Consider the following 17,098-nt stretch of genomic DNA (forward strand, 5'->3'; position numbering starts at 1 on the left):
TTAGTAACCTGGTTGTTAAAAAAAATAAAAAGGCAGACCAGAAAGGTACACGCAGACACAACAGGATTTTCCCTGAGGACCAAACTTCTCTGGTAATGTGGAGTGATCACTAGAACTAACCTGAGTCATTGCAAATAGACGACAAATTGCAGATATTTCTCTGAGATTTGACTCCTGGAAAAAGAAGAAAGAAACCCAGCTGGTTAAACATGCTAATAACTGTGCTCATATACTGCATTGTCAAGAAAATTGGCAAACGAAGGCATCTAATGTAGACCAAAAGCATAAAAAAGTTGAACAGAATTGGCTGGATAGATTGCACCAAGAATAGCAGAATGTGTTCTTCCTTAGATGAGCAGCTATGGACTGTGACTCTACCACTCCTTGGCAAACCACTGTCTGACCATCAACCGTTCTCTGAAATTTCTTTGTCACCTTTCTAATTATTTCTCCTCCTGTCAAATTTGAGTAGCGAACCATGGAAACAAATCATGCATAGAGAATCAGGGCTACTTCTGAATCGTGGGCCTTCCTTCCCTTCCAAAGTAGGAAAAGCCTAGAAGACTCTAACGTTGGTCTTAGCTCATACAGAGTGCTCTACAAATGCACATTAGAAATAATAGTAATGTTCCAACTTTGACTTCCTGAACAAAAGTTACAGAATTCAAAGTATATTCGCTGAGCACTTACTATATTTTCTGGATCTTACTCATACAGACCCTACCCTCAAGGAGCTTACACTCTGGTGGGTGGCCAGTCAGGGAATAAAAGTGTGGCATGGTGGCGTTTACAATTTAGAGGGTGATCCTAACCAGGAAATAAAAAGGTTGTGTACTGGACAGGCCATCGGCTACACAAACACACAAAGAAGGAAGAGATGAATGGGAGATGAAATGAGCCATGTTAAAAGCAGGTCAACCTGAGCAACACTTTCTCCTTTGTGAAAGAAGTGCATCTTTTGGTTTGATTTGAAAAGAGCTCAAGGTTCCATTCAATAATTGGATCTTTCTGTTGCCATGGAAGAAATCCACAGAAGATGGGAGGGTGGGGAAGGCAAATGCTGTTGAGGTTCTCAGTAAACTAGTGAAGGAACAAAGATCATTAAAAAGATTATGTGTTAAACAATATTTTGTCTCCTTGTGTCTTCTTTGGTCAGAATTATATATGCAATGCCCAAATGCAAGTTTATTTCCATTGCGTGTTCTGACTTTGTTTTTGTGAGAGAAATTAGTTTGGATGCAAATGAAAATTGTAATTTGACTTAGTGCCCGTGATATGGTTTCTGTCAGAATGATTTATTTGTGTTCGAGTGGCAAGCTTCAGCTGAATTTAGGTTCTGCGAACAACTGACTGTCACACTGTACAACATGTTATAACTGTATAGACGACAGGGAGTAATGCTTTCTGTGGCCTTTCGACCGTTCCTCTCTTGCTTGCTCAGCTTGTCATTCTCCTCCATGCTTTCCCTGCACCTCCACTGCTGCTCTTTCTCGGTGAGAATTTTCTTTCCCATTTCTGGAACTGCTAGCTATAATTCCTCCCCCAGTATGTGACCTCCGATAATTCTTTAAATCCTGACTGAGACGAACTTTATCTGAGCACGGTCAGATAGTAAGTATTTTAGGTTTTGGGAGCTAGATGGTTTCTGATGCAACAACTCAATTCTATGTAGCAAAAATATAGCCACTGAAAAATAATTTAAGCAAAGAGGCAGGGCAGTGTTTCAATAAAATTCTATTTACAGAAAACAGGCAGTAAACCAGATTTTCCTACTGACGTCAATGAAGAGCCTTTGTTAGACAGGTCTTGTGTGCCTGGACTTGCACGGGACTCTTAGAAGCACATCATTTCTTCATTTAAAAAATGTTCAATCCTTTCATTCTTTTTTATTATATCTTGTGGATAATCTCATTATCACTAGCCCCTCTATTGCCTACATATCTTAATCATGTTACAAATATCTGTGAGTCTGGGATGTAGCTTTGGTGGTAGAATGTACACTTAGCATGTGGCAGGGCCTGTGTTCAATCCTCAGGACCTAAACAAACAAACAAACAAACGAACGAACAAACATCCTGGTGGAATCCCTGACTATGTCTGCATGAACGTTCTTGTCAGTTAACTGTTTGTTTCCTCTGTCTTACCCTTAGACAAAAAGATTCTTGAGGGTAGGCACTGGTGTCTGATGACTACTACACAGACCAAAACATCTACTATAATTTTAGGTACCCAGGGAATACATATTCATTAAGAACAGATTTTATTTTTAAAAAGTAAGAAAAAGACAAAGTAATAACAATACCAGCCATTTCTTTAGTTTTACTTCAGTTATAAAAAGAAAAGTCTTGATATTGATAATAAGTCATACCTGATACATTGGAGGTTTTTACTATAGTGATTTTAGTTTTTTCTGCAAAGAAGCAATTTAAATATTAGAGCAGAATTGTTGCTTAAAAAAACAATTTGCCAAGAGTATCTTTTTTTTTTTGTGAAGTGCTAAGAAAAGCACACTGTTGACATCTTAAAGAACCCATCAGTCCAGCAGCAGAATGAACGGGACTCTCATTCACAGAACACGATGCAGCATTGGTCTAGGGTGAGTCTGAAAGTTGGAGTCACGTGTTTACACACTTAGATCATACCCATCACACATCCCACTTCTTGTGTAATTCTACTTAAATTTCCAGCACGACTTCTAGACCAACAAATGTGAATTTATAATACAGTTGGGTAGGACTAAGATGGAAACAGGGCCTTCAGACTGTAAAGAACAGGTGGCCCAGAAATGAAAGGCCATGTGAATCAGTACATGCTGACTCAAAAACATTGCTACTATAGTTGACACTCAAGAATCCTGATTTCTCCTTTAGAGGTAATGCAGTACTATCCTCGCTGTACTGGCAGATAAACCCTTTCTCAGAGAAGTCAAGACCACGCAACAACTGTTGCATAACAAGCTCATAGTTGAACCAGGATTACTGAAGTTAGGGGCTCACAGGCAAATATTAATGTCCTCTCAAGAGCCAAGCCTTAGGAATATCTTTCCAAGCACATTTGCAGACAAAGTCCACTCTGTAGCCCTCAGATGATGGAGAATCAGGTTCAGAAATCTGGAGGATTGCCGGCTGCATTCAAGGTACAAATTTGCAGAGAAATTCTGTGTTCTAGAGAAGATAGGTAAATTATAAAGGAAAGACTAAGTTCAAAGTTTGGAGACACCCTGAAGTATAAACAATATCATAGGGACACTTTCATAAACTTTTGTGTTTGTTACTGATTGAGTTCACTTCAGTGTGTGATTCATGGGCAATGGTTGGTGGTAATTACAGAGGTGGATACCACTTTGCACTGTCATCAATAACCCTTTATACATTATTTTCTTTGTCTTGCTGTTTTTCTCTCCATAAAAATGAAGGACAACTGTGAAATAAACTTGTATTTTTATAGCTAAATCCCGAAAAGTATTTAACTTCCCTAGTAATCAAGAATGAAAAAAACTATAAAGAATCAAGAAGATGATTTAATAAAAATAATGTAGTCTCAGCAAAGGTACAGTGACATGGCCATTTTCATCCACTGCGGGCAGGATGAGGCAGGGTACAATTTTCCTAGAAGGTAAACAGGCAGTAGTTCTCAAGAAACTTAAAATATTCATACTGCTGACCCATTATTTCCAATCCATGGAACGTATCCTATAGAAATCAGGGACGAATGCAAAGATGTTGGCATCAGGATGTTCATTGCAACAACTTCTATTAAAAGAATACAAACAACTTTAATGCTTAGCATATGGCACACAATGGAATAGCATCAAGTCATTAATAGCAAGAGACAATGACAAATGTTTACAATTTAGTATTAAGTTAAAAGAGAAATATAAAATCTTTGTAAGTTATGATTAGTCTGAAAAAGCTATAAACATGGGGGTAAGTATATATATATATGTGTGTGTGTGTGTGTGTGTGTGTGTGTGTGTGTGTGGTTGCAAATGAATGTTTATATAATATATATGATCAAAACTGAAAATGTACCAAATTACTAACAACAATAGTAAAGTAACACTAAAGATGATTTCTATTTTCTTCTTTGTATTTCCCTATATTCTGCATTTTATGAGCTAATAGGTGTTGCTGTGATATTCAAAAAACAATAAATGTTCTTTTGAAGCAGCGTATATGGCCAGAATAGGAAGTTTAGGAGTGTGGTGACAACAGCATAATAGCCCAATGACAGAGGCACTCATTCAAAGATTGGACACCTAGGGAAAGAAGCGAAGGAACAACAGAAACTTCTTCGTTTACTAATCCACCAGCCTCAACGTACAAAGAACTCAAGAAGCCACAGAAGACAAGCTATGGCACCCGGAAATAATTTGAAATTACCTGTTTTGTTTAAAGTCGACAACACTTCTGAAGCAGCATCTAAAGTAATAACAAACAGAGTAATTACTGGCAGATTCTTTAAACACTTCAATTTCCCCGAAATCTAGAAGCTAGAGTTTTGCAAAATCTAACTGGTACTAGCCAAGGAAACAACATCCCCAGACCTATTCTCTGTTCTTCGGCCCCAAGATGAATTAGAAGACACTTTCATTCTTTGAGAAGGCACTTTCTGAATGTCTGTTATGTGTGTAACACATGGCAACACTCCAATATTTATTAGAGTCAACTATACCTATTTATGTTAATATTTTTGTCGCATTACAGAAAAGGGGATGGAAAGATTGTAAGAGCTAGAGGTCAAGAGTGAAGCAGTGTCTTCTGGACATGACAGGACTCCTGCACCCACGAACTCACCAAGCTCTGGCTACCTGTGAAGATCAGTCCAGTTAACATTGTAGCATGGAATGAGAAGGGTTCATGAGATTCCACCACCCCTAATTGAGGAGCTATGGACAGGTGATGCTTTTGTGTGGGAGAGAGAGAGAGTCAACTTTAAGGGCTGCCCACCCTTCGGCAGATGGCTCCATAGTCAGGAGTATATGGGCAGTACAGATTGGAGTTGATGGGTTATTAAAGTTTTAAAAAGAGGACATGAAGTTGGGGTTGGGTGGGGAGGGGACGGTGGACCTGCAAGGAGCTAGTGAGGAGAGTGGAGGGTGACTCTGATCAAAATATATTATATGGAATTCTCCCCAAAATTAATAAAAATGTTAAAAAATAAAAAAGTTGTCATTTTCTCTCTATGGTAATGAGAAATCCCTTATGGATAGGAAATTTACAACATGAATAACAACTTTGATAGCCCTGGGGATGCCTAGTAGCTTTTACCAGTGACACATTCTTACAAAAAAAAGTCAAATAGTGCTAGTTTAAGTTTAGAGCTCTTAGATATTATCAGCCTTTAGGAAGATTTCATTTCAATCCTATTGGATTTAAAAAAATCTAATTAAAATGAATTCTACAGGTATTTCTTTAATGAAGCTAATCCTAGAATTTATTATTAGAGATGAAATTTTAGAAAAAAAATGGATGTGGCACATGCCTTCATTCTTAACAATTAAGAAACCAAGGCCAAAGAACTATGCGTTTGACGTCAGCCTGGGCTACATAGTGGGACCTCATCTCAACAAACAAACAAACAATTAAACAAACACAATGCACTGCCATGCTTAAAACACATCCATATATCCCCCACACGACACACAACACAATAAAGATACCACTGCCCAAGCTAAACCGCAAATAATCTTTTCACTGCGTGAAGTAATTACACACAAATCTGACAACTGTTGGTCTTTCGCATTGGGCAAATTATGAATTTAATCAGTTTCAATCAGTGTAAGATACATCTATGATTATTTAGCTCCCTAACCACCAACCACAGGGTTGAATTTTATTTTAACCAAGAGATTCTGAGAAGTGTTGTGGTTTGACCAAAATAAGAGAGACAACTGTTTCCCCTCAGAGGGGAGAGAACAGAATGTCCTGCTCCACCTACCTCCCTGGGATATACTGAGATTCTTTGTCCTTCTCTCTAACATGATGAGGAGCCAGAATTTTTTTGTTGTCCATTTCATGGTATTTAAAAATTGATAATAATCATCCATAAAGAGACTGGCCTTTGAACGCCCTGTCCTCCAAATTCATGCTGAACACATTGAAGTCATTGGATGTGCTTCCCACACTTAAATAATACGTCATGTCAAGTGTGTTGGCGTTGTGTTAGAGAGCAGATGAAATGGAGTACTTAAAGTGTGATCAGTGTCTCTAGAATTTTCCTAGAATAGTTACGATGGGAGAGGGATTCTTTTTTATTTTCCTTCCATGATCAGACATTTTATCAGTTAACCAGAATGGTTTACTCTCTCATGCTGGCAGGCCTTAAATTTTGGAGTGCTGGATTATATGGGATTACTTAGTGTCCCCAGATATAATTTAGAGATAGAAATCTTTATCACCACTCATTATACTTCTATTCGTATGAAGGGTTATTTGTTTTCCCTTACTTCAGAAACATTCTTACCATTGAGGCTTGCAGTTTCTACCTCTTTATTTTTCCCAAGGAGAAGAAGACAAAGGAATAATTAAAACAAAAGCTTAACACATTGGACTACATCTAGGCTTAAAGATTTTCAAAATCTTGCCTGGTGTACCATTGGAGTAGGGGACAAGACTGACAAGAGATGATTCAGCTGCAGAGAGAGAAAAAATAAGTGAATACTTTGAAACAATTGTATTTCTTTTGAGCCAAGGTTTCAATGTATAGCCCTGGCTTGAAACAATTATTTATGAAATTTTAAGAAGTCGGAATTCTTGAGATACAATCATAAAAAGTAGAAAAAGTGCCACAAGACTCAAAATCATGGATTCTGCTGCACCTTTAGAATACCATGGCAATAAGTTAGGAGCCACATCAGAATAAAATAAATGAGAGTTTCATTTTTTCCAATCAAAAGAGTTCTAGAAAACACTTAAAATAACTTGTTCAACTATTGTCATAGATATCTATCATCATGTAGACACCACACTACTACAATGATTCCTGTCAACTGCCAAGTCTTCCCATGGTACACTGTGTGTGTACATATATATTCTAATATATATAAAATATTAGAATCTAATATTTTATCCCATTTCTTGGCAAGCCCTTTTGAAATATGGCTGCTATTAAGTCAATAAATCAAGCTCTAAATTTCTTGTGGAATGACTCTCTTCTTATGCTAGGAAGTCAGTCTACCACACACATTTCACATGTTTAAATATTTAAGACAGTCGATGGTTTTTATCTTGACCTAAACATGGAGAGAATCACAAACACTTCACAACTGAAATATGTCTTCCAGTAAAGAGCTTACTTTTCAGCTGGTATGGACAAAGCACTTGGCTGACCTTTCTCAAAATGCTCATGGGTTGGCTGAACACACACACACACACACACACACACACTGCCTATCCCATATTATTGCTTTTATATCTTGTCACTTACTATATTTATTCTTTTAAACACTTGCCAAGATCTTTCTTGAGGAACAAGACTGGGCCTAGGCAATTCAAGTCAAAGGGTGCTTATGGGGTAGAACAAAATAATTGGCCAGAGCCAGTTTTTAATGTATGACTATTAATGTGTCAATGGGGACACAATTCAAAGAAGAGGCCCGAGGGCACAGCCGTCTTCTTCCCTTGACATACACTGGGTCTTACGTTATCCCCAGGGCACCCAGAGCCCAAGGTATGACTAGAACTCTGCATTCTATACAAACAGGGCTTTGCAGGGTTTGCTATGATTGCATTTGCCAAAAGCTCATCTACTAAAACAGTTGTTCTCAACATTCCTAACACTGTGGCTCTTTAATACAGTTCCTTGTGTTGTTGTGACTTCCTCAAACATAAAATGATTCTTGTTGTTACTTCATTACCATAATTTTGCTATGAATCATAATGTAAATATCTGTGTTTTCTGATGGTCTTAGGTGACCCTTGTGAAAGGGTCATTCAACCCCCTAAAGAGTCTCTACCCACAGATGGAGAACTGCTGTTCTAGAAGAAAACTACACTAGCATGTTGAACCTAGGAACTCAACAACTAGGGGGCAAACTGACAAAGACAAGTTTGGTGGCTTAAGGTTCAGGGTTTGAATGTTTAACCCATAACATAACAACTCACGCCGACAGTCATTTATTTACTCTATAGCAGGTACATGGAGTCTCTTGTTTCATCTTTAAATATCCCATAAAGCAGATACTATTGTTCTCATCGAATTGCCGAGAAAGAAACCGAGGCATAAAAATGTTAAGGAACTTGCCCTGAATCTAAGCTAGTGGTGGAGGTGGGAGGGTGGTGGCTTGCTTAATTCAGACAGCCTGGCTCCAGAGAATGTGTTAACATGATCAAGTTTCCCCTGCTGAGCCCGATTCCACATCTATAACATGAACATCCTGAGTCCTATACCTGGAGAGGAACGAGATGTCTGAAGACTTCAGGCACGGTAGCCAACTCTTATGCTGCAATTATTATTGGATTCAGACGGTTGAATGAATAACAAGTTCATTTTCACAGCCTAATGATGGAATACCAACTGATTGACAACCGTAGGACATGTGGTATATCAGAAAGAAGGCAGGTAGGATGCAAAGAAGCCCACACTACCTCTGTGTGATGTGGAGCAAGAAGCTGTGAGATCTCAGACGAGTTATTTGGCAGCCCTGGGCTCCGTTCTCTCACCATAGGACACTCGGATGCTAGTTTCCAGCTGTTAGTCTCATATTAGAGTATGGTTCTTTGTTCCCATAGGTTCTATACACATTTCTCTTTAGTTTATTTGCCTTCCCATTGTCATATGTGCTAAGTTCCTAGAAGCCTCTGGAAAGATATTCTCTAAGTGAAGGGACTGAAGGAGTGGACTGAAGAGAACAGCTCACCTTGCAAATACAATAAATCATGGCACATTTAAGTTCTTGATGCTGCTCAGACTTGTGAGCTAGACTACTGACCATAGCCGAAGCCCTTAAGCTGCTACCCAGTGAAATCCATAGTCCCTAGAGAGTTAGTCCCCAGCTTGGCTAGGCACTATGGAAGAATCAGTATGCCTGTCTGCTCCTGGTCTTGTGCGTGCATGTTTAATGACAATTCATTTAACCAAGCGTCTTAGAGGAAAACAGTTTTGCTGTATCTGACCATGTGTCATCCTGCATGGAGAACTTCCAACTAACATTTTCCTGAGATTCCCCAAAGTCATAAAAGAACTCTTACCAGATGGCGATAGCAAACTGGAATTACCAGCGTTTTCTGTCAAGGAAAGAGGTGATTTAGCATTAGTTTGGTTTGTTTACATATTTGTAGGCGATTCGCATTTTTAATGGCAACGAATGCAAACCAAGCTGCAAATGACTACCAAAAGAGGGCAGTATGTTATTTTACGATTATGTTCCACACCCTGTTTCAGCGCTTCTTTTCAATTCTCTATGAACACAGCTTTCTAGTGAAGTAATACTCCCAATTTTTAACTCTTGTGTGTGTGTGTGTGTGTGTGTAATACACACATGTGCATGTAGGTACCCATGTAAGTTTATGCAGAAGCCAGAGGAGAATATCTTGTGTCCTCTATCCCACTCTACTTTATCATCCATCCATCATCCATCCATCCATCCATCCATCATCCATCCATTCATCCATCCATCATCCATCCATCCATCCATCCATCCACATATTTAGAGACAGGGTTCTTCACTGAATCTGAAGCTCATTGTTTTGGCTAGGCTGATTAGCCAGTGAGCTCTTGGCATCTACTTCTCTCTGCTTCCCAACACTGGGCCTATAGGCACATGCTGTGCTGGAGTTCTATGTGGGTTCTGGAGATTTGAACTCAGGTCTTCTTGCTTTCACAGCAAGGACTCTTACACACTAAGCCATCTCCCATGTCCTCAACTTTTAACTATTTATAGTGTTTTATATATGATGTTGTATAATGTAGAAATGTGTAATGTACACTTCAAACTAAGGAGATTGCTAAGACTTTAAGCTGTTGTTTGATGTTCACTGAATATATAGGAAAAGTGCAATCTGGACAAATTAAAGTTTATTAACAATGCTTTTATTTTAGCACAAACTTTTTGACCTATTAAGGCATCTCTTTCTTCTGGGTTGAACTACATCAGCCACCTTTGGGTGAATAAACTACAAGAACTGCTGAGTTATTTATTTTGGGAAAATGCTCAGATGCCTTTAAAGAAAAGCAGTTTTATTTTTTCTGTGCAGGAAAGCAATACATGCCTGGGGCTGGAGGAATGGCTCAGTGGTTAACAGCACATGCTGGACGACAAGACCTAGATTCGGTTCCCAGCATCCACATCAAAATCCAGCATGGTCAGATGTGCCTGCAACTCCAGGGTTATGGGGCAGAGACAGGTAGAAAGATCCTGGAAGCTTACTGGCCAGCCAGCCTAGTCCAAACAATGAGCTTCAGCCAAACTCAGACAGTGAGCTTACGGAGGCAAGAAAAGGGTGCCTGGTACCCTGAAACTAGAGTTGCAGATAAGCAAATATGTGGGTTCTAGGAACTGAACCCAGGTCATTTGGAAGAACAGCTAGTGCTTTTTTAACTGCTGGGCCATCTCTCCAGCTATAAAGCTAGACATTTAAAATTTGTTATCCTTTCCTTTTTCTTTTGGCATTGTTTTCCCTTTGGATATCAGTTTACTTTTTCTATGTCTCAGAACTACATCATCCTTCATGGTCCAATATAGCCATTTCCCCAAATGTCTTAAATGTCTTATGTTTTCCTGAGTACTAGTCTGGGCTTCTTTGAGGGTTTGCCCCCATTCACTTCCCACTTGCAATAATGATGGGGTTGTCGCTTCCAATTAGTCATGTATTTGAACTTCATGCCACTCTTAGGAGACAAAATATTTCCAATGTTGAAAAGATTCATAAATGCTTGGCGGTGGCGGTACATGCCTCTAATCCCAGCACTCGGGAGGCAGAGGCAGTCGGAACTCTGTGAGTTCGAAGCCAGCCTTGTCTACAGAGCAAGTTTCAGGACAGGCTCCAAATCAATAGACAAATGCTGTCTCAAAAAACAAAAACAAACAAACAAAAGTTTTGTAAACAAAGAAAGGAAAAAAATTACGTTTTTTTTTTCAGACTTTTTTCTTTGGAAACCTATAGAGCAAATCTTCAACTATTGCCAAATTATTGAAGTCTTGATCTAATCCCATAAATATAATGATTGGAATCTACCTATAAAATTTACTTAATATGACCCTCTGATGAATTTTTTCTGATGATTTTTTAAAAAATAAAGTCTATATATTCCAATTATGGTGAGAATGAGTTTATAATGGTAAGCCAAAAAGAGCCTGAAGAATAGAAAATTCACGATAATAGCTTCATGGTTGGAGACTCCTTCCTTATATCGCCTCCTTAGCACTTGTTTTCAGTACGATTGTCACCACTTCCCAACTCTAGTGTCACAGGTTCTAGTGTGGTGTCAGTACTACCATACGATTGTCCCACTGTCATTGCCTCTCCAACTCAATGTAGCCTAGAACTCAGCCTTCATCCCCCCATATCTTTTTGATATTTGATCTATTCTTGAACTTAGCTTTGCTGTTAACAATGGCTAAGCAATTCAAGTCGAAAATTTAAGTGGATTGATTTCTTCTTGCATTACTGTTCTAGTGAATTGCCATGAAGTTAGTGGCTTACAGTACAAATTGGTTATCAGAACCCACTGGACGAAAATCAAGTTGATGACAAGTTACGGTCCTATCTGGAAGCCCTGGAGGTGAGTCCAGTTCCTGCTTATTTGGGTTATTGGCAAACTAGTTTTTTGTAGTTGTAGGACTGAGGTCCTTATTTTCTTCCCAGCTATAGACTGAAGGTCATTCTAAGTCTCAGAGTCATGTTTCTTGACTCTTGACATATTTGTCTGTCTTCAAAGCCAGAGTGACAGGATAGAGTAGGGAAGGTCTCATGGATTATCATCCTGTCACTTAAGAGACTCACTGGGTTCATCTGGGCAATCTACGATAATCTCCACATCTCATGGTCTTTAATGCTAATTACATCCACAATGTCCTTTTCACAATGTAAATTTTAACTTTGCCTTTTAAAACTGGAAGTTTTAGATGGTGACACTTCATGGCAACTCTCGGGCCCTCTGAAGAAGTGTTCTTTGGCTCCAGAGGCAGACGGAGATGGCTGGCATTGCTCCTATCCTTCATGGGCAGCAAGTACACACGTTGGTGCATACACATACATGCAAGCAAAACACGCATAAAATAAAATGGATAATTTTTTTTGTAAAAGTTGATTTGATTCATAGTTCTGGGGACTGGGAAGTACAAAATTTGAGAATCTCCATCTGCTGAGGGGCCTCCTGTTGTGTTATATAGGGGAAAATGGCAAGTGGGCTCTCAAGAAGAGTGATAACTCCCGTGAGAATGACAATGGTACATTCGAGAGGGTGGGGCCCTCATGACTTAATCACCTTTCAAATGTCTCACCTCTCCATAACGTCACAAAGACAAGTAAATGTCAACATGAGTTGGGGGCATTCTAACCATCAGCATATGGTATGTTTTGTTTTCCAATTAGATGCTAAGCAGCTTGATTTTTTGTCTATTATCCTCCAGAAGTCCAGGCCAGTGTCATGGATTGTGTAACTATTCAAAATCTCTTTATTAACCTGAGTGTGATGGCATACATCTTTAATCCCAGCACTCGGGAGGAAGACGCAGGTGGATCTCTGTGAGTTCGAGGCCAGTCTGGTCTACAAGAGATAGTTCCGGGACAGCTAGGGCTGTTACACAGAGAAACCCTGTCTTGAAAAACAAACAAAAAAACCCTTTGTTTTGACTAAAAAAATTATTAAGAAATCTCTATCACAGTAGAACACTTGCCTACCATGTGCAAGGTCCTGGGTTTGATTTTTAGCTTCAAAATACTTAACATGCAAACATACATAACTGAAAAAGAAATCTCTACCAGCCAGGAGTCAAGTTATAAACTTATGACAGGTATATAAAGAGGAGAAAATTAAGTTAGAGAAATAGTAGAAAGGTAGAGAGGGCTGGACCAGTCTTCTAGGGGTGGAGATAGAAACAGGAAGCAGAAGCTGAGACCATGGAGGGATGGGGGCGAGTGCACCCAATGAGAAGGGAATCAGGAAGAAGGCAAGTCCATGATTAGGGATATGGGTAAGTCAATCATAGAAGGAAACACACACACACACACACACACACACACACACACACACACACACTTTTTCCTTTCCTCTTGCACTCCAGTTTCTTTTTCATTACCACATGTTGGGGTTATTATGCTTTGTGTTGGAAAGCATCAAAGGGGAAGAATGGCCCCGAGAATGAGGGACATTGATCTAGGCAGAGCCCATAAAGGCTTGTGAATACTTCTTGGATGACTGGTACTCAGAATGTGATGTATGGATTAGTAGTTACGTCTGACGATCACAGCCGAGAGATCATGTGATCTCTCGAGAGATCTTACAAATGTGTGCTGAGCTGTCCATCCAAATTCACACCAAATCAATGTGAAAAGCCCACAATTATGAGCCTCCTTGCCTAGAGTGATAACTTCAATACGGGACCCACAATTGACTCTTACTCTTTGCTTAATGTCCTCTCTCTACTCCCTGACACCACTTTCCAGATAAACTACCTGCACCCAAGTCATGGAAGGCCATATCTGAGTGCTGCTGAATTCATGTTCCTCTCTGCTGTTTGACAGCATGGTAGACATTAAGTTTTCTAAAGTGAGAGAGCTGTCTTAAAGATGTGGCAATGCCCATGAGTCTTCCAACACACCATCCCTCAAGTTGGATGGGAACAAGACTTTCTCTTCCAGAAGTGACTCTATAAAAGATACAGCTAGGCCCCCTTGCATGATTTCTTTTTACCCAACTGAAACTCCTCCAGATTGAATTACTATTCCATAGAGAGATGATTACAAACAAGCCACCACGCCCAGGCACTAGTATACGGGAGCCCTAAACAAAACAATCCTCTTTGCTATTCTATTGACTTTTCAGAACTTGGAACAACAAACAGTCTTCCAGAGACCACCTTTCCAGATTGTTCTATACAAGCAAAAGGATTAATAAAAGCATTTCTAATTTGGCACATTCAACACTTGTTTACTTGATCTGTGACTATCTCACATCACACTGCTCAATAAGTACTCTTGCGTAATATATTTATTAGAAGATTAATAATGACATCACTAAAGAAAACTTTAGCTCTTAGCTGATGGAACTTCCTGGGGAGAAAATAGTTAGCCATTCTAGGTGGGCTTTCACCATGATGGGAAAGACAGTGAAATGTGTTGTTGATCCCCCAGGGCCTAACTCTTCCCCTTCCTCCAGCTTTGCACACAACTCTGCCACCCCTTTCCTTCTTCTTCCAGAACTGAGCAGGCATGAGGCATCCGCCATTCTGTAGCTCACACACACTGACAATTATCATGAGAGCCTCATATGGTTACTATAAGGGGCGCTATGAGGCCTATGATGAGGCGTTTCCCCTGGATCTTTCAGATATGCAGTGCCTTGGGCAGATGTATGTTTAGTTTTGTGATGAACAGTCACGTTTCTGTGGGACATCCACATTAACATCCCGGTAAAAGGCAACACTAACATGAGGTTCATTTGGTTCCCATACACTACAGTTCACACCCTGTGGCTTCCAGCTCTACTTGTTCTCCTTTCCCAACTCCCCACCCTATTAATATTAAGTTCCACTGCCAGCTGTTGAGGAAAGCAGTCTCATGAAGTTTCAACCAGCGCTCACAGTTTGATTCAGTCAAATCCCTGTAGCAAATGCCTTTGGGAAGGATAAAGGAAAAAGGGAGGGAGGAAGGGAGAGAGAGAGAGAGAGAGAGAGAGAGAGAGATCCTGACTTAGTCGTTCTATGTGATTTGACTCCAGCTTAACTAGTTCGAAACAGAAAACTTTTATGACAATTAGATTATATAGTTTACAGTTGTGCTGTCCAACATGGCAGCCACCAGTTCCCGTGTGACAATTAAAATTTAAATTAATTAGGCAGGTAGTTCTTCTGCAGCGGCCATATCCCCTGTTCTGTCTGTTGTGTACCAAATAAACTTCTATTTTTTTCCTACAAGCAATTTAAACTAGTTAAAAACAATAAAAACTTGAGTGCTGTGGTCAAGGTTGAAGTGCTTAGCAGTCACACGTGGCTGGTGGCCGCGGCACTGAGCGGACAACAGTTAGAGAACACTTCTTCATCACACAATGGTTTCTACAGACACTGCTGGTCTGTAGTGCTAGTGGCTTGTATCCACTCACCATGAGTCAGGCGCATTACAGGCATCTGCTTTATCTGTATGAAGTCACAACGCTCTGGGAGATAGGTGCTACCACTTTACAGAAAAGGAAACTGAAACACAAGGCCTAAGCCCTTTGCTAAACTCAGAGGTTAAAATTTGGCCCCCGAAAGACCAGGGCCCAGAGCTCTTAACCTTATGCTCATACTGTGAACATCACAGTGACCTGGGTTGGTACAGAAAAAATAATTGGCTCTGCTGAATCTTCCTGCACTCCAACAGCTCCAGTTCGGCAATTGGGTATCGCAGCAAAGGTCATAGCATACTCCTACAGTTTCCTTAGGGCATGTGAATTCGGGTTTTAATACGATCCCTAGGAGGAAAAGCTGTCCATCTCACCTTATCCTACCTTCAGTGGCAGAATGAGATATACCAATAATACTGGTTAGAAGGGCAGAATCGGGTGTATTAGTTAAACTATGGCAAGCTGTGATAAACTCGAGAATCTCAGGTGTTTGAAGAGATAAAGTTTGTTTTCCATTTATAAAATCCAATAAGCAACATCAAGTAGAGAGCTGAGAGTGGGGGAGTCAGGGGAGGGGTGTTGAACAGGGACCCAGATCCACAGAGGGCCTGCTTTCTTCACTGTAAAGAGCCCAAATTTGCTGTGGACAGCACCACCTAGGGGACAACCATGAAAAGAGATTGATATTTCTGTTTGTTTGGTCTGGGTTTTTTTTTTTGGTTGTTTTATTTTTTGTTTATTTGTTTGGTTTTGGTTTTATTTTGCTTTTTGAGACATGGTTTCTCTGTGTAGCCTTGGCTGCCCTGGAACTCAGAGATCCACCTGCCTCTGCCTCCTGAGTGTTGGGATTAAAGATGTGTGTCACTATCACCCAGCAAGAGTTATCTTAAAGGAAATTAAGCCACTTGGGTTGACAATGCTCCCCACAAGAACCATAGACTAACAAAACTTCCATACTAGGCACAAGAAACCTTCTTTCAAATTGTTGGTAGGTGACTCCCAAAACAATATAGATTATCAATGTAGCCCTTGGTTGACTCTCAGTGGCTGAGGGTAGGCCCTTATTGTTGAAGGCACTACACAGTTGGGACTCAGGACTAGGAATTATTTGAGCTGGATCTGACTTGAAGGACTCCTTCCTGTGATCTAGCTTACATAGTACCAGAAAACACTAGGCAAGCTACCAAAGGAGGGAAGCAATTAAACAATCCTATCCAGCTGCAACACCTATGAACCAGGACAAGACCAGCATGGCAAAATATGTATACATAAAGATGCAATAAGTGGTCCTCACATGTTTGTGGTAGCCAACAGTTATCCACTTGGATTCAAGGCCCAATCAAGAGGAGGGGAATCATGTCTGGTACTGGAAACCTAGCTAACTTCTCAGGGAAAGTGAGGTCATAGGCCTTAGTAAAGAGTCTACTATCACCACTTTGCTAGACCAGCATACCTCCTTACTGCATTCTAAATCTTAACATTATACCCACAGATAAATATAGCGACCTCCCCCTTATCAAAGAAGTCTCTCCCTACTTCAAATGGAGACCATCACAGAAAATTACACTAGACATATAATAGAGATCAAGAAATTATGGGACGTCCAGCCTCAATGGTTATATCTACATAACAATCCTATGACTCGGCCGGGCGGTGGTGGCGCATGCCTTTAATCCCAGCACTCGGGAGGCAGAGGCAGGTGGATCTCTGTGAGTTCGAGACCAGCCTGGTCTACAAGAGCTAGTTCCAGGACAGGCTCCAAAACCACAGAGAAACCCTGTCTCGAAAAACCAAAAAAAAAAAAAAAAACAATCCTATGACTCAGGGAACA

The 17,098-nt window shown here is 40.1% G+C and overlaps 1 protein-coding gene across 1 annotated transcript in view; it reads right to left on the bottom strand.

Annotated features, from left to right (window-relative positions):
• The window catches only part of LOC121441333 (adhesion G-protein coupled receptor G2), a 67,780-nt gene that overhangs the window by 35,233 nt on the left and 15,449 nt on the right, over nt 1-17,098 (bottom strand). Inside the window, exons 3-7 of the mRNA XM_041642463.1 lie at nt 9,192-9,227; nt 6,587-6,634; nt 4,383-4,421; nt 2,369-2,410; nt 121-174 (exon numbers count right to left, since the gene is read on the bottom strand). Coding sequence (XP_041498397.1) covers nt 121-174; nt 2,369-2,410; nt 4,383-4,421; nt 6,587-6,634; nt 9,192-9,227 — 219 coding nt within the window. The remainder of the gene's footprint in view (nt 1-120; nt 175-2,368; nt 2,411-4,382; nt 4,422-6,586; nt 6,635-9,191; nt 9,228-17,098) is intronic.

This window comes from Microtus oregoni, unplaced genomic scaffold (assembly GCF_018167655.1).
Source record: "Microtus oregoni isolate MIOR12 unplaced genomic scaffold, Mior012 000074F_ref0000038, whole genome shotgun sequence".
Classification (NCBI taxonomy): domain Eukaryota; kingdom Metazoa; phylum Chordata; class Mammalia; order Rodentia; family Cricetidae; genus Microtus; species Microtus oregoni.